Source organism: Microcaecilia unicolor, chromosome 9 (genome assembly GCF_901765095.1).
Source record: "Microcaecilia unicolor chromosome 9, aMicUni1.1, whole genome shotgun sequence".
NCBI classification, from domain to species: domain Eukaryota; kingdom Metazoa; phylum Chordata; class Amphibia; order Gymnophiona; family Siphonopidae; genus Microcaecilia; species Microcaecilia unicolor.
Genome location: NC_044039.1, coordinates 15,768,057 through 15,786,880, shown reverse-complemented (window position 1 = coordinate 15,786,880; position 18,824 = coordinate 15,768,057). Strand labels below are relative to the sequence as shown.

Sequence of the window (18,824 nt, the reverse complement as noted above, 5' to 3'; positions counted from 1 at the left end):
ACAAGTACATAAGATCTCGAAGGGACTTGATAGGGGGAGTAGATGGCTTGGATGGACAGACTAGATGGGCCATATAGTCTTTGCCTACATTTTTCTATGTTTCTATGCTTTTTTCTAATATCAAGTATGTATATACCCGTTTAGACTAGAATTCTAAGGAAAATAGGTGCCTACATTCCTTTATAGAATAGACCCCTACCAGGTGCCCTATTATAGGGTGATACATGGGCTATTTTTGTATCAGCATATGTTGATACAAAGAACTTATGTATGTTGTTCCCTCTTTTACCTGCAGGTGGGACCATTTAGGTACCAAGACTGAATGTAAAATGATCGGAATACCTGCACATACATGTATACATGCCAATATTCCCGCCACACACTGTTCTATGAATATTTAATATTGGGACAATTTAAAGGCTTTGATTATGGTCCATTTGTGTCAGAAAAATAGCAACCAGTATTGGAGCAATAAGTCACCAATGCAAATAAATGGATCAACATATGGAAAAAGAACGGAGGAAAAGGTCTCATAAGTCACCAGGTCGACACTCCACTTATTCAAAGTTTAAGGAACCACATTCAAAACCTTTGGTGATTAGTGTACTCATTTTCAAGCTTTAAACTCCAATCGCTTGACAAAAGCGACGGCGAAACGGATGTCCGTCGGGATTTGGGGAGCTAAAGATAAGTATCATACCGCTCTACTCAGTACACGGCTAGTCACTCAGCACAGTCTTTATAACTAAATTAAGCAACACTTTTTTCACCTTATATGTTTTCGGATGGAAGGGGGTTTTCTGGTCAATGATTACACTAATCACCGAAGGTTTTCAATGTGGCTCCTTAAACTTTGTGTAAGTGCAGTGTTGACCTAGTGACTTATGAGACCTTTTCCCCCATTCTTTATCCAAATGTTGATTCACTTATTTGCATGGTGACTTATTGCTCCCATACTGGTTACTACACATTGTTCTATAACATGGTGCCTAAATGCAATGACATGTACTTGGAAGGTGGATGAATCACCAAAAGTAGAGGCTGACTAATGGACAGACCAACTTGGGAGATGATGTTGAAGACGTTTAATGAAACAATTTCCACAAAGGACCCGACACGGTCCGTGTTTCGGCATAAGTGCCTGCCTCAGGGATCACAGATAAAATTCTACAAAAAACATATAAATGTATCTCATTTACACAACTACAAGAATTGTCTATGACTGTGTAACAATCATGAATTGTATAAACATATCAAACTATTTTAAAATAAAACATATATATATGTAACCCTTTGTTTTTATACATAAAGCTGTATGTATATATAGCTTAAATTGTTTTTTTTAATAATAATAATAATAATAATAATAGAATTAAATAAAAATGGAATATAGTAAAATACTACACTTTTGTAAATATTAATAATAGCAGACATGAAAAACAAAAAAATGAATGGCACAAAATAGAAAAATATTAAAAATAAAAAGTATATATTAAATTTATAGCACCAAATGAAGACTAGCAGGCAATAAAATCAAGAAAAATAATTAAAATATTTAAAAAATTTTGCTTTATTTTTTGTGGAGGCCTCTCCTGTTCCTTGAAAGGTGGGTGTACATATCGGAAGAGTCTGGGCGGAGCACGTAGCTACATAACTTTTTAAAAAACAATCTAGATGCAAGCATTTACACCAGCTCAATGGCTGCTTGGAAGTTCTCATGTCTCAATTATAGGCACATATTTGACCTGCTATGCTAGGATTCTACAAAGGAAAGAAGGCGCTTACTTTTCTTCATGGGATAGTTTCCAAGCAGGAGCCTCATGGTTCTCCTTTGCAGAATTATCTTCCACATGTGGATTTTTCAAAATGCAATAAGTAATTGATTCCACCATCACCTCTGCCTGTTTAAATATAACCTAATGAAATAGGAGGCAATATTTAACATTTACCCCTAAATTCCATAAACGGCACCCAATGTTGGGTGCTCAAATGCGTGCCCAGTTATACAACAGGGTCAGTTACACACTTGAGGCATATTTTCAAAGCACTTAGCCTTCCAAAGTTCCATAGGTTTCTATGGAACTTTGGAAGGCTAAGTGCTTTGAAAATATGCCTCATAACAATTATCTAATTGGTGCTAAATAATCACTTAATTGGAGATAAGTATCAATAATTGACCTTAAACACTGATGATCACTATATCTTGTCCTTGTCTCCCAATTCTCCTTCATTCTTATCCCCTAGTCTTTTATTCACCACCTTCCCTACACCACACCCCTCCCATTCCTTTTCCTTATTCCTATCTTTTTGCACCTTTCCATGTTCATCTCACTTATTCTTAAGGCCTTTTTATAGCTATGTTTACTACAGTTAGTAATATTCTCCTTACATGACTTTGTAATTATATTTACTTTGTAAGCCACAATGAACCTGCCCTGTGTGGGAAAGCGCGGGATACAAATGTATTAAATAAATTAATAATTGGCAGTAATTAGCAGTCGCATGTGTAACTGACTTACGCCTAACTTCTCTCTCAAGTAACTCCAGAGAGGGCATGGGCGGGGTCTTGGGTGTTCCCAGGATTTAGACGCAGCGTTATAGAATACTTCTAGTTCTGCGCCTGACAGCAGTTAGACAAAAGTATTTACGTAAGCCTTCGGAAGATATAAATGCTTGCGCCTTAGTTAGGTGCAAAAATAACTTAAGCTAGTATTCTTATAAAGACAAGTCTGCGTGGAACTGCCTTTATAGAATTCATGCTTAGGGGGAAATTCTATATATGATGCAAAAAAAAATCAGTGCTGAAAAACGTGCTATTCCATAAACCGCTCTTAATTTACTTGTTGCATTTGTATCCCACATTTTCCCACCCATTTGTAGGCTCAATGTGGCTTACAATGTTCTGTCATGGCTATCGCCATTCCAGAGCAGAAGATACAATTGTAAATTACATAAAGAACAAGGGTGACGTGGTATAATTAAGCAATCAGGTAATTAAGAGAACACATTAGGAATAACAGATAAAGCGATAATGCGTTAAAGTACATATGATGGATCGTTGTGGTATGCTCTGATGAAGAGGTAAGTCTTCAGTGATTTCCGAAAGTTGATTAGGTCACGTATTTTTTTCACATCAAGTGGTAATGCATTCCAAAGCTGTGTGCCTATGTAGGAAAAACTGGATGCATGTGTTAATTTGTATTTTAGATCTTTACAACTGGGGAAGTGAAGATTCAGGAATGTGCGTGATGATATTTTAGTGTTCCTGGGTGGTAGACCTATGAGGTTTGTCATGTAGACCGGGGCATCTCCGTAAATGATTTTAGGAACTAGGGTGCAAACCTTGAAAGTAATACGCTCTTTGACTAGGAGCCAGAGAAGTTTTTCTCTCAAGGGTTTGGCACTTTTGTATTTTGTTTTACCAAATATGAGTCTGGCTGCAGTGTTTTGGGCTGTTTGAAGTTTCTTGCTGATTCTTCACAACCAGCGTAGAGTGCATTGCAGTAGTCAAGGTGACTTAGCACCATTAATGCTAGGCACCCCCATCTGCACCAACAAAACGTGGCACAAATGGCTATGCTGGAGCCCCATTGTCTATAATTATGTGCATAACTCAAAAATCAAGCCCCCAAAACATCCATGACCCATTTCTGTGCCTCTTTTCATGGGCCGCAGGTAAAATTTATGTGCATACATGTCAATTCTAATTAATGAAACGTACTCAATGGGGAGTGGGAGAACAACATCGCAAGATAACAGAGCCGGTAGTGGGAGGCGGGGCTGGTGGTTGGGAGGCGGGGATAGTGCCGGGCAGACTTACACAGTCTGTGCCAGAGCCAATGGTGGGAGGCGGGGATAGTGCTGGGCAGACTTGTACGGTCTGTGCCCTGAAAAAGACAGGTACAAATCAAGGTAAGGTATACACAAAAAAGTGGCACATTTCTTGGGCAGACTGGATGGACCATGCAGGTCTTTTTCTGCCGTCATCTACTATGTTACTATAACACAAATCAAACTCTAACCCACTATCGGTTTCAGACCCACTAAGGCTTTTCAATGACTTTTCAGTTCTGGAAGGAAAAAGGCCTCAAAGAGCTCTCCAATATGCCATCTTTAAAGATAAGTGCTTTAAGTACACTACCAATACTCTTAAAAAGCTGATAGATTGTACCTGCTAAGAATTAAATTAAAGTGAGTCCTGCACATACTAATCTTTGGCAGGAAATAGTAAGCACAAAAGAAGATTAGAAGAATAATATAAAGATCTAATTTTTGAACACTAGAATACTTGGAAGATTTTTTCAGGCCGATGAAGAAGAGAGGATGAATTGGATCCGTTAAGCTCTGCTAAAGATGGCATATTGGAGAGCTCTTTGAGGCCTTTTTACAAATCAAGGTAAGGTATACACAAAAACTAGCACATAAGAGTTTATCTTGTTGGGCAGACTGGATGGACCGAGCAGGTCTTTTTCTGCAGTCATCTACTATGTTAAAAGTAATTGAAAAGCCTTAGTGGGTCTGAAACCAATAGTGGGTTAGAGTTTGATTTGTGTTATCTTGCAATTCTAATTAATGCCAATAACTACTCGTTAAAATGCCAATTATTGGCACTAATTAGTCTTTTTGCACAAATTGCGTACAAAAGTTTTGGTGCTTTTTTTATAGAACGAGGTTAGTGTGCATCATCCCAGCAGCTAACTATGGATGCAATTTACTAAATCTACCCTTTATTGTGAATCATTTTCACAACTCATGATCTAGCCAGCTAATCCCTTAGTTAACTGCGACACAGCCTTATCTTTATGCTATAACAACACACTAGATATCAGCACCTGTGATAATCCTGAGGATGAGGCAACTCTTGTCTCTCTTTGCTTTCCTGGAGCCCAAACTTGAATGCAGAGCAGAAATTTATAGCTGAATATGGTCAGAAAATAAGAAAATCTGCTTCAGTGCATTTTGGCTCTCTATTCTCCCCCAACGTCTATACAGTCTTCCTGTGCTGAACCTTCCTCTATCTAAATTAAACTGCCACGTTTCTCTCTCACTTTCAACCACCTTTATAGCACTAGATTTTAAAAAAAATGCCTGTATAATCTTTATATTGCTTTATAGTACTTTCTGGAGCTGTTACAGCTGCAAACGTTCTTTGTCAGATTAAAATGGAGTCTGGCACAGACAGGCTGTGGACAGAACAATTTATCCTTGAAACATAAACATCACTCTTTGGAGCACAGAACTGATGTACACATAATTAAAACTATTTTATACAATTTGATTATAAAAAAAACTTTGCTTTATCATTTTGGACGGTTGCTCTTTTTTTTTTTTTTTATAATTCCCTTTCAGTAGAATTAAAGGGCTTTTTTTCTGGGGGTATGTGCCAGTACTACATTACTGGCATCTTTTCTGCCACATGTTTGGACTGTCCCCCAGATCTAATCCGTGCATAGAGAAAAGTTTACGGTGGAAGCAGGTGTCCTCTGGGCACTTCTCCTTGAATACAGTGGCGTAGCCACAGGTGGGCCTAGGTGGGCCAGGGTCCACCCACTTTGGACTCAGGCCCACCCAAAATTGTGACACACTTGCTGTGGCTGGTGGGGATCCCCAAACCCTGTCAGCCGAAGACCTGCTCTCCCCGGGCAGCCAGTGCTCCCCCAAATGTCAGCCAGCAGCACCCACCCCGAGCCGACACTAAAACCAGCCCTTCTGCACATGCTCAGTTTTCACACATGCCAAAGCACTGAGCGTACATGGCCTGCTGGCAACAGCATCAGCCCGAGGCAAGTGCTGCTGGCCGCCACCTGGAAGAGCGCCGGCCGCCCGAGGAGGAGGAAATCCTCAGCTGGCATGGCCTGGGAATCCTCCCCAGCTCAAGTATTTAATATTTGGGGTTTGTGGGCAGGGAGGGGTTGAGAGAGGAGCAAACCAGAGGTGGACAGGGGGAGTGAATTCCATGCCCACCCACCTTGGTATCAGGCCCACCCAAAATTTGCCATCTGGCTACGCCCCTGCTTGAATATATCAACTTCCTGCTGGCTCCATTTAAAACTTGCATGGGACAGAAAGCTCCACCCCCTCAGGTGATTTTTTAAAGTGGCCATCCGAATAGATTAAGCCTCCATTAATCTCCTTCACTCCTACAGCTAAAGATTCATCTCAAGACAATAAAGTCAAATGCAACAAAAATATCATTAAAGATGGCTAGAACTACAGCACGGTCAGATGTACTAAGAAAACCTACATCAGCACTTCTCAAATGTTCTGTGGCTGTGACCCCATTACTGCAGCCACAGACACTGCGTCACCTCCAGAGGCATGCACCAATCTCTTTATAGTAGGCTCACCCAGGTCACAACTTCAAATCACCCCCGTTTGGGGTCACGACCCATGCTTTAGGTTGTTCTTGCTAATCTTAGGAATTCTACTTCATCCTCCCCACTGCAACCTAAACAACCCAACTCAGAGGCACATTTTATAATATATCCCACTAGAAGGGGGACAAGATGGCGTCGTGAGCGGGTGTGTAAGAAGTGAGCTCTGACCCTTTCCTTCTGATTAAACAAATTCCTGGTGATATGCCGCATACCAAGCGTAAGGCAACGCTCCGAGGGATTCCCCTACCTTCGGGAGCGTCCACACCGGTAGGACAAGGACTCGAGCGCTTTTTCCCCGCTCTTTCTCGTCGAGGCGGAGCGGAATCCTTGTCGGAGGGAATCGGTGAAGCGATCCCTCCGCTGGAAGCTGAAATATCTCTTTCCCCGCCATGCTCGACACCTCCTCCGTGTCCTGCAACGATTGCCAGCCGTACGGGGTCTACTCTGGAGCCCGGAAGGGGCGAATCAGACAGACCCATAGGGGAACGCGGCAGGGCTGAGATAACAGCAATTGCAGGAAGAGACACAGAGGTAAATCTGGACAGGATTTGGTTGAAGCTCCTTGATATAGAGAAAGCCTTGGGACGCTCTTCAGAAGAGGTAAAATCTTTAAATTTACATGTGAAAGAAGTGAAAGACTCCCTGGATATGGCTAAGCAAGATTTTTCCACAAAAATTGAGGCCTTACAGATAGAGACTAAGCAGAATGCAGATTTCAAGGTGGCAGTGATTAAGGATAATTTGGATATCAGAAGAAAGATGGAACAAATGGAGAACTACAACAGGAGACTGAATTTACGAGTCCTAAATTTTCCTAGACTGTTGAGTGTATCTCCAATTGATATGTTTGTTAGATTCTTGAAAGAAAACTTGAATTATTCTCAGGAAGTAGTTCCTCCATTAAATAAGATCTATTATATACCTAGTACAATGAAAAAGGTTGAAGAAGAGATTTCAAACAATTTACAAAATGTTACAGCTATGTTGGAGAAATCTATAGATGACGCAAATGAAAGAGGGACACTGTTGGTGTCCTTTGTTTTTCAGCAAGACCTGAATGCTATTATGAGATTATACTTTAAATCAACTAATCATAATTTTGCAGGTCAAAAGATTTGGCTTTATCCTGATGTAACCAAATATACCCAAGAAAAAAGGAAAATGTTTCTATCTATGAGGTCCAAAGTTGTTGATAAAGGGGGGAACATCCTCTTGGCTTACCCGTGTAAATGTCTTATAAGGCTTAATCAGACTAAATATGTTTTTTATGTTCCTGATCAGCTTAAATCCTTTCTGGAAGTAGAACAGAGTCAGAGTTAAAAGAAATGTAGAAAAAAACGACTCCAATTTGGATAATTATTTGATAATTTGTTTATGGTTAAACTTCACTAATTCCTACCCCCTGTTTTTGAGGTCTAAGTAAGCCAGATTGTATTGGATTGTAAGGTTGAAATGATTTATGCTTGTTTTATTATTTTGGCTGTGTTTAACTTGACAGTATTATACCTGTTAAAGTTTTGCAAATAATAATAAAAATTATTAATAATAATATATCCCACTAGAATTATAAAATGTAGACAGCACCAAAAGGTGACGGATGCAAAATGAAGTGTGGAGATACTCGAGGGGCACAGAAAGTGGGTGCACCAGATCCCGCAAAAAGAGGCGCAGAGGTTATTTATTTATTTGTAGCATTTGTATCCCACATTTTCCCACCAATTTGCAGGCTCAATGTGGCTTACATTTGCCGTAATGGCGGTTGCCATTTCCAGGTAACAGAATTACAGATGTCATTGCGTTAAGGTGCTTACATACATGGAACATAGCATATATGGAACAGATCATGGTGTGTGTGTATATATATATATATATATATATATATATATATATATACATGCACCATGTGCATACATAGTACATGGTAAAGAAGAATAAATTATGGTACTGCATAAAGGTTCCTGAGAATAAATTGGATTGTAACATGCATTAGGTCATCGATTATAGAGAGTCTCTATTCAGCATAAGGTTGAAGTGGTAGAGCTTGATCATAAATATCAAAGAGGTTAATCAATCATGTGTTAAAAGTTCGGTTTTGTATAACTTGTGTGTAGTGGTATTATTTAGTATTTAAGATGGATGTTTATGGTATTCGTTCTTGAAGTGATCTGTTTTTAGTAGCCTTCGGAAGATGGTTAGGTCCTGCGTTGTTTTTATGGCCTTTGGTAGTGCGTTCCATAGCTGCGTGCAGATGTATGAGAAACTGGTCGCGTATGTGGATTTATATTTTAGCCCTTTACAGTTAGGATAATGGAGATTAAGGAATGAGCGTGATGATCTTTTTGCATTCCTAATAGGCAAGTCTATAAGGTCTGACATATAGGTTGGGGCTTCCCCGTGAACGATTTTGTGGACCAGGCTGCATACTTTGAACGCAATTCGTTCTTTTAGTGGGAGCCAGTGTAGTTTTTCTCTTAGGGGTTTGACACTTTCGTATTTCGCTTTCCCAAATATGAGTCTGGCTGCTGTGTTTTGATCGGTTTGAAGCTTCTTAATGATTTGTTCTTTGCATCTGGCATAGATGGCATTGCAGTAGTCTAGATGAGTTAGCGCCATTGATTGTACTAGGTTGCGGAATACTTCTCTTGGGAAGAAAGGTTTGATTCTTTTAAGTTTCCACATTGCATAGAACATTTTCTTTGCTGTATTTTTCGCACCATGGTACATTCCAAACCAGTGTCAGCTGGGCTATGCCAAGTGAGAGATTTTTTTTTTTTTTTGGGGGGGGGGGGGTTCCATTGATGCAGATGCCTACTTGTCTTTATAAAATTAGCACCTAAGTGGGCACCTATTTACCTTTTTAAACTAGGTATTCTGTTATAAAATTACTCTCTTAAACCACTACAGAATGACCACTGCTTGAGAGGGAGTCACTCACAGCTGCCGACAGAAAATATGTAAAGTATAAGTGTCAAATAAGGCACAATTACTAGACTGAATTCTTTCCCAAGTAATCTGACTGCAAAATACTTATATACGACGCTGCAAGCTGTTCACTTCAACGCCGGTTTTAAAAATCCCCTTTTTCAAAGGATTATAATTATATTACAGCAAAATTAGAAGAAACTGTTCAGAAAGACTAGCAAATAATTCTGTTCTCACATTCCTTTCTTTCAGTAGAATTAGCTTCATTTTAAAATAAACACTAGGACTAATAGGATCCATATATCAAGAATGTATATCAACTGTGTGCTGTGAAAGTCATTTACACCTTTCCATGGAGCCAAAAAGATGTCATCACATTCCAGTGAACTCAACTATCAACATATCCCTTTTCCAGTACACCAACTTCAGTTCTATTAATGTCTTCAAATCTTAATAAAAGTCAAATTAGCTAAAATTATTCACACTGCTGCATAAAGGAAACGTGCTTACCTGTAATGGAGGCTCTCCACAAACAGTAGGATCAAACAGAAGCGCAAGAGTTGATTTCATCTGCCGTTGTGCTGTTGGTTCTCTTCTCTACCAAATTGGTATATGCAGGAGATTTGGTTTCATTTTTTTTAATAATTCTGCTTAATGTGGGTACCCTGTGAATATCCTGTGTGACTCCTGAGGCAGACGCCTGTGTGCGTCGAAACACGGACCGTGTTGGGTCCCTTGAATTATCAATAATTTTCCATTGCCATCTCCCGAGTTGGTCTAGTCTGTCGTCAGCCTCTACTTTCTTTGTACCATCTGATGGTATCAACACATATAGGGGTAAATTCTATATAAGGCGTCAAAAATGCACTTGAAGTTAGATGCAGTTTGTAAAATAGTGCTTACGCCTGGGAATCACACCTAACTTTAGGTGTGGCCATTTGCACCAACTAAAATGTAGTGCAAATACCCGCACGTAAATTTTGGTGCACATGCCCTTATTCTCTAACTATGCGCGTAACTTAAAGGCACAGCCTAATGGTTACTGCTGTAGCCTGAGACCAAGGGGAAAGTATGGTTAGGTAGCTTCCCTTAAAACATATGCTGATCTATGGGAAATCCTTAGTAAAACAGGAATTGGGAGAAGGAAACCAGTCTTTTTTTCTCAAAATATATATCTGACTGCACATAACATTATATGACTTTCAAATTATACTATAAACTTTGAAAATAATAAAATTAACATACCCCTGTCTCACAAATAAATGGTTCCACAACGATAATATTAATGTTTGCGTTGAGTGTAATTTATCAGCAGAGGTGGTAGAAACCAATGCTGGGACAGAATTTAAGCATGCTCACAACAGCCAGAGAGTTTAGCAACAGTACCTGAATGTAATTTGCCTTAAACTACTCCTGATGTGAGCTAAATCTAAAGTCCAAATCCAAAAGGGCCTTTGGTATTTGGTTTAAGTATGAGAACTAGTATGCTGACATACCTAGAATGGGAACATCAAAAGGAAAGACAAGGAACCTACCCTAGCTGAGATAATATTTAACCATCTCTCTGACCTCACGTGCAACTTTCTTCAAATCAATCACCTTACTTTCTAATTCTTCCTACTTTCTTACTCATCTATATGTTACAACTTTACCTTACCCTTCACTACCAATTATAATGTTCTAGTACATATTGTGTTGTCATTGCAAGTAGTATACCATCAATGAATACTAGATTGTTTGCACAATTAGTTTGCGGGCGCTTTCCACCTTATAATGACAATTAGATAATTAAACAAATGGAACCTCAAATCCCCCAGTAGCGAAAATTTCAATACAGAACTAGCACTACCAACATAGGGGTCCGTTTACTATCATAGGTTCCGTAAGGGACAGAACAGGAGGAAAACCAATCGCTCACAAAAAACTCGCCCGTTTTTCTCACTTAAAGTGAGCTTTTTTGTGAGCGATTGGTTTTCCTCCTCTTCTGTCCCTTACGGAACCTATGATAGTAAACGGACCCCTATGTTGGTAGTGCTAGTTCTGTATTGAAATTTTCGCTACTGGGGGATTTGAGGTTCCATTTGTTTAATTATCTAATTGTCATTATAAGGTGGAAAGTGCCCGCAAACTAATTGTGCAAACAATCTAGTATTCATTGATTTATAAAAGTTTGCACTCCCTGTATTATTTTGAAGTAGTATACACCATCCCATACTTTGTATTGTTACTCGACTATTTTTACTGCTGTAATTGCCTCCTGCTCATGTTTGATTTATTCTTACTGTACACCACCTTGAACGAATTCCTTCAAAAAGGCGGTAAATAAATCCTAATAAATAAATAATTGATTTGGATAAGAAGAGATAACCTGCAGGAAATCAAACTTGTACAGTGGAGAGTTAGGATTACAGTATAGATGGGAACAAACATCTACCATGTTACTATGTTGAGAAGAAGAAGAAAACTACCTATGATAGTATTAGCTTTAACAGAAAAAGGTATAATACAAGACACCTTCAGTTTCTGAACCATGAAAACAAATTGAGAACATCAAATTATTCAAGACATTGCCAGACAATGTGCCAACAGCAAAAAAACCAGGAAGAATGAAAAGTAATTTTGATAGAACACTCTCCTTGTACAGACATTGATCATCTGTACAACTCGCATTTCACTGCTACATTACACAAATATGACTTTTTGAAGCATGATCACTTCACCGTATGCATCTATATAAACTTTTTAGTTTTTTAGAACATTAACGGGCAGGGACGAGAGCATTTTGGGACATTATCCTGCAAACAAATGCACAAACCGGCTTCTCTGGAGGTTCTAAGCGTGCTTGTAAAAGTCAGTTTTATTAGCTTTCACGTTGGATAAACATCTACTGTGAAAAAGAAAGTCAGACTGTAGATAGCAGGGCTAATGATGCTTATCGCTCCATCCTCTCTCTTATGTCATATGCACAATTCAGATATCTGAAGGGGCTGCTTCTCAAAACAACTGAGCTGAATAAATGTAGGAAGCTGCTGACCTTTGACTCGTCTAGTCCGAGCTTCTTCAGAGACTTCCTGACATAATCTGGAAAGGAGGAAGATTTGGAGAAAACTTTTCCAACACGCCCATCGCTGCAGAGAGACAGTTGATATTAATCCAATTTTAAAATGCTCTTCCCACAATAGAGATTTACGATCTCACAAATCTGTTTAGTGAGAAGTGAAAAACACACGTGCTAATTAGCAGTATAAAAATCATTGCTCATGAATTCAAAATGTATCCATTGCATTTTCTTGAACAGAACCTGTGCTACCTGAACACCTTAGGACACTGAGTTGGTTGGATAATGGGACATATATTGGGTAGATCTGGTCAATTGTGGTTTAGCAGTAGATATGAGGCATCAACAAGATAGGCAGTGGAAGACTCAAGGTGAAAGTATCTGATGACAGTAGCCTCTGAGGTCCAAAAAAAGAGCTAGTATTGGTAGGTCAGCTGGACTTTTCAACCTTGAGACACCTGGACAAGTCAGATAGATGGTGGCCACAACAGGTCACTTAGGGTTTACCAAGCTGTGGCAAAAGGGGGCCTGTTCTGGCATTGGTGCGTGTTTTCATGCAAGCTGAGGTCCCCTTTTAATGCAGCTGGTAAAAAGAAAGTCTCTCTTACTTTGGGGGGGGGGGGGGGGAGCCCTTACCACCACCCACTGAAGTGGCGGTAAGGGCTCCTGTGCTAACCCAGCATTAACCGGGCAGTACGCAGCACTGCCCGATTACCATGGGGTACACGCCGGCAGTACAAAAATAAATATATTTTTCTAGCGCCAGATATGACGGCACGCTAGGGGTGGAAAGTACCGCCGGGGTGCTGCGGTAGCCCGGCGGTACTTCCTGTTTAGTGAGCTGTAAGCCCAAGTAGTGCTTACCACCGCTTAGTAAAAGGGGCCCTTACTGTATATATCTCAGCAAAGTAACTAAACAGAGAAAATTGCTATGATATATCCAATACTGATCAGAATGTTAACTATGAGTTAACTTTAAATACATTGTTTTCATTCCTTTCTGAACATATTGGTGGAAATTTAGAATAGCCCACATTATCAGCAATACACATAGGTACTTTTAGCCCAGGCACACTGCAGAAAATTTTCAAAAGGGGAACCATTTGTGTTTCTCGTTTAAAGTTAGCAGTTGCAAAAATACGCATACTGAACTTTCAAGCACTTTGCGGGTGGATGAATGAGTCAAAACAAGCACATATGAAACTTGATTGTCTGTATGCTTTTACTCCCATGCCAAGTTAAAAGGGAATAGGCTTAGGAGTAATCTAAGGAAGTACTATTTCACAGAGAGGGTGGTGGTGGAGGCGTGGAATGGCCTCCCGGTGGAGGTTGTGGAGTCGAGGACTGTTCCAGAATTTCAAAAAGGCATGGGATAAGCATGTGGGATCGCTTAGGAAAAGGAAGAGTTAAGGGTTACAGAGGATGGGCAGACTGGATGGGTCATATGGCCTTCATCTGCCGTCACGTTTCTCTGTTTCTATCTCATATTCTGGTTATTAGTACAGTATATGCTCCATGAAAGCTTGCACATGTATTTGGCTGGGCAGAGAATGATGATTTTCTGTCAAGCAAATTTATACACCCAAATGACTTTGAAAATGCTCCTCATTATTTTATTGGATCTATGTATTCTCTACACAAGCACCAATCGTTTGTAGATAATTTCATAACAACACCTACTAAAAGATAAGTAAAGTTCTGTGCTCAGGTAGGTAGTGTTTTTGCAACCAGTTACCGACCCAGCTCCATAGGCATTCCCTTATCTTTGGTATCTCAAATTGGCCTTTTATTTTTTTCTTAATTTCTGACTCACACAAACTGGTGATTTTAGGAGATATTCAGATTATCTGGCGCAGAGCAGCCAGCAAAACGCTTGGCTGCTCTGTGCATGCTTTAGGGGCCGATTACCGACGGGGATTACACCACTTTAACGAATGTTTAATACATTGTACTTGTTTTTTTGGTGCATTCTTCGTTTTTTCAAATTCGTTAAGGACTTTTACGTTTTACATTTTTTTACGTTTGGTTGATGCATCTGGGCCGCAGTCTCCTCTGGAAAGAAACTTCTGCCCATATCAAATGACTTCATGAAGGTAAGGAACAAAATTATCTTGTAAGAATATGTTGCTAACAAGGACATTTTGCATTAGCAGGCTGAACCTTACAAGAGTATCTTGCTTGGTCTGTGCATTCTTTTTTTGTCCCCTTTTCCTCTCCCTGGCTGCAAACACTACTAAGTTAGAAAATACCAAATACAGGAAATGTCAACATTTGTCTTGCTATACTTCAAATTGTCGGTGTGAAGGTAGAAGCATAATTCAATAAAGCCGGCATGGCCTACATAAAGCCAAAATCAATCCAAATCAGTTCTGCTTGATGGGTGCACTGACTTGATATTCTCCAGTTAAAATAAAGATATATTTATCAAAGCAACTTTCCAATGCGATGGGAGCCAATGATATATGATACTAGCCTAGTAACACTATAAAAAAACAAAGGAAAAAAGAAATCCGCCAAAAGCAAAAAAAAAAAAATCCCAAACAGCATTTTTTTTTTCATTTTCTCACCTGCACTTATGATTATACAATTAGGGGGTAATTTTAGAAAGCATTTTGAGCGGGTAAAGCATGTTTACCAGGCAGATTTGGGCTTTCATAAATTTGTATTAGGATACATGTGCATAAGAAGTAGGTACATGGATAGAGTGATCTGTATGTTTGCACTCCCAGGGGAGGCGCTGTGATGCTTGCCTTTATAAAATAAATGCCTTTTTGAACTTTTTACAAAGGCACCCAGATTTATTTATTAGGATTTATTTATCGCCTTTTTGAAGGAATTCACTCAAGGCGGAATACAGTAGGAATATACTATATATACAAGCAAAAACGCCCGTTTCGGAACAAATGAAACGGGTCCTAGGAAGGCTATCTAAGTTTTTTCTCATCTATCTCCCCTGCCCTCCCCTCCATGTCCAGCGATTCTCCCCTCCCCTCCTCTGCCCTCCCACCCCATCTCATCCATGTCCAGCGATTGTCATCTCCCCTCCCATTCATACCTCAGGTTGCAGCAGCGGCAGGCTCGGTTCACGTCACCTCCAGCTTTCCCTTTCCTTCCCTCTCAGTGTCCCGCCCTCCTCCGACGTCATTTCGTCTTTCTGCGAGGGCGGGGACACTGAGAGGGAAGGGAATGCTGGAGGCGAGCTGATGTAAGCTCATTTGCATACAGTTACGAACCCAGCCACCCAGGGATGCAGATGGACAAATTATTATAGAGAGAGATATACAACAGACACGGATATAAGCAACACCCCCCCCCCCCCCACTTCCACACTGCTGCAATCCCACTAGCCAGCAGAATGTCAGCAACAGCGGTGCAAAAGGCTTTGGTTGGAACTGTTTTTGATGAGAGTTTAATTTCAAAGCACACATCTTTGTCTTTGAGAACTTTGAAGGTCTCTATCAAGTTCTTCCTTAGCCTGGATCAGGGGCGTAGCTAGGTGGGACCACGGGGGCATGGGCCCTCACAGATTTAGTCCTGGACCCCTCTACTTTCGCCCCGCCGTCAGGTACCTTTGCTGACGGGGGTCCACAACCCCTCCAGCCTTAGTCTTCTTCAGTGCCGGTCTCTGGCACGTTCGCTGATCACGTTTGTGCAGGACGTCAGGACTGACAGCACAGATCAGGAAACGCGCCAGAGACCGGCGCTTAAGAAGTCTAAGGCTGGCGGGGGGTTGGGGACCTCCGCCAGAAAAAATACCTGGGGGGGGGGAGGGGGGTCGAAAGTGGCAGGTCGGTGGTCGGCTGAGCGGGGGGGGTGGGGGGGGTGGCTAAATTGTGCCCCCCCCTCCGAGGTCTGGCTACGCCCCTGGCACATTGTTGCCAGGTCTGCTGCAAGTTCAATTCTTTACAACTTACTGGTATGTAGAGCCCCTGAGGCAGCCCTCAGTCAGGCGAAACTTGGCCAAGTCAGGCACAGTTCTTACCTCTCCTTGTCTGTGGCCAATAAAATTTCTTGGATTTATATACTTGACTTTCGTTTTTTTTTTTTTACTTGGTCTGCTGTTGACCCTAACCCCAGATATTCAATGTCCATCAGTTGGGCGCCAGGATTTACATCAGGTCTCAGCAGGCTTATGAAGGGTGCTGAAACCTGGAGTGTTCTTTACAGATTAGTGCCTAGGAGCCGGGAAGAATCAAACTTTGAGTGCCCTTGATGGCATTCCCCCATGGCAACTTTCATTAGCTTCCATGTATGTAAAAATTCAAAAAGGAAAAGAATGACTGGCAATAAGTGCTCCCAGTCTTGTGCTGCCTGTAAATATCCAGTATATAGAGGTATAGCACAGAACCAACCAGGAGACAGAAAAGGGCAAATAACTGACTTGCATAAGTCTAGCATTTATAAATATAAAAATACATTGGATGCCCCTGTGAAAGTTCAATAAAACCAAGTCCGGGGGGGGGGGGGGGGGGGGGGGGGGGGGAGTGTAGGTGTGACATCATTTGGGACTCCCGGTTTTCTACCATTTAATTTTGAATTCAAAATTTGGTATATATACATTGTCTTTCCCCTCCCCCCAGTTCTGATTGGATTTTGAGGTGGTAGAAAGGTATTTTGATGTTACTTAGCTTTGTATAAGTAGGCCACCATACCTTCTGGTAACTCCATAGCATTCCTTAATTATAACCTGTAGAACAGCTCGATAAAACAAGGATTCTGGGGACAGCTAAAAAAAAAAAAAAAAAAGCAAAAAGCAACATCAATGTAATGTATTTAGCAGGGAATCAAAAATCAACAATACAATAGATATAAAAGTAAGATAATTCTGGTTTTAGTGAACATTGTTTTACACATATGGGACCCTACAATTATTCACAAGCAGCAGAGATCAGTGGCAAGGAATATTTAAAGACTCCCACACTCTAATTATTTGAGTTGTTCATGCGAGCTTAATTTCTCACTTCTAACTCTGATGCATGCAAGGATATAGCTACAATCATCTTTTCCGTTCAGGTGTGGTCAAAAAAGCTCACAAAAGAAGCTGGAATGACTCAGAATTGCCAGGAGAGTCTTCATATATCCAGTTGGAAGATAACAGGTTGTCTAAGTTAAGAGACTAAAAAGGCATGGATTTCCAGCCTATTTTATAAAAGCACATAAGCAACAATTCTATAAATTAACATCTCAATCCAGGTGCCTCAATGCAGTAGGCTTAGCGCTAATTCCATAACAGTATCTTGGCGCCAAGATTCCATCATAGAACACTGGTGTAAGTCGGCACTGGTGTGCCATGTTTAAGGGCACCCTCTTACACGTCAATGGCAGGCTGTTGGCGTGCCTCGGTGTGCCAACTGATGGTCGGCCCGTAATCCTAAGTAGATGGCTCCGTTGCAGTTAGGTGCCACTTTATAGAATTATCTGTCATTATAAAATAATGGAGTTTGTTCCTTGATTCAACTACGAAGGGACGTTTTCTGCTCTCAAAGCACTAAATAAGCACTTTTCAAAGTGGATGGAATTGGTCAGCTTCATTTTCATGAAGAAGGTGTTTGTTTGATGCATACAGTATTCATTTCATACTAGATCATAATTTGACCACTGACGCAGGCGCTGTGCGCCGAAACACGGCCCCTGTTGGGACCATATAGGCAATTCGCTTTTAAACAAAAAGAACCGAAGGCACCTGGCGCTTTCTGCTGTATTTTGGACATTATACATCATCAGTGGGAGAAAGCTGGCACAATATTATAAGCGAGATTTATAAAGAATGCGTGTACTTTGCAACTTCATCCAAGAACACACCTACATGTACATTAAGTAAAAATACACGCTGTGCTTTCACTGAATATGCACTTTTACGTGCTTAACCTTCTAGAGTAATTTTAAAAGTGCTGTTTATACGTATATAAATAATTCTCCCACCCTCCTTAGTGAGTCCAAGCTATGAATCTGCCATATGATGGCTCTTCCCCCCCCCCCCCCCTCCAATTAGCCAGCTGAAAATGTTTCTATCTTCAGGCACTGAAGTCTTGATCAAGGGTATTTATATTACCCTCTTTTCTTCCTCTCCACCTCATTGCATATGAGCCATGACATTAGAGATTTGATTGATCAATGGTTTTTTGCATACAGGATCTGTAAACCCAGGTTGAAAGATCAATAGTTTCACAGAGACATTTAAGGGGCCTAGTTCCAAGTTGGCTGGTTAGTTTTCATCCTTCACAGATGGGATTGATGATCCTGAAAAATCCAACCGGTCCATTCTTATTAGACTAGTTTTATCTTCCCAGCAGGTAAATTCATTCAATAAAGAGTGTAAATCTACACTCTTTCAGAAAACATTCACGAATATATTATATTGACTCTGGACACCAAAGAAGACCTTCTTGTTTTTAGAATAAAGGTGGCAGAAATATTAATTGAACTACAAGGTGCTGACACGAGAGCAATGCAGCTCTGATTTATTA

The 18,824-nt window shown here is 40.5% G+C and overlaps 1 protein-coding gene across 8 annotated transcripts in view; it reads right to left on the bottom strand.

Annotated features, from left to right (window-relative positions):
* The window catches only part of LOC115477839 (methyltransferase-like protein 25), a 272,956-nt gene that overhangs the window by 14,729 nt on the left and 239,403 nt on the right, over nucleotides 1-18,824 (bottom strand). For 6 of the 8 annotated variants that reach the window (XM_030214940.1, XM_030214935.1, XM_030214934.1 and 3 more), the window contains 2 exons: nucleotides 17,010-17,083; nucleotides 12,334-12,427 (listed from right to left, as the gene is read on the bottom strand). In XM_030214940.1, the coding sequence (XP_030070800.1) occupies nucleotides 12,334-12,427; nucleotides 17,010-17,083 (168 nt within the window). Of the gene's footprint in view, nucleotides 1-1,684; nucleotides 1,917-12,333; nucleotides 12,428-17,009; nucleotides 17,084-18,824 lie in introns of those variants that run through there. The other 2 variants (XM_030214939.1, XM_030214941.1) reach the window with 2 other exon arrangements.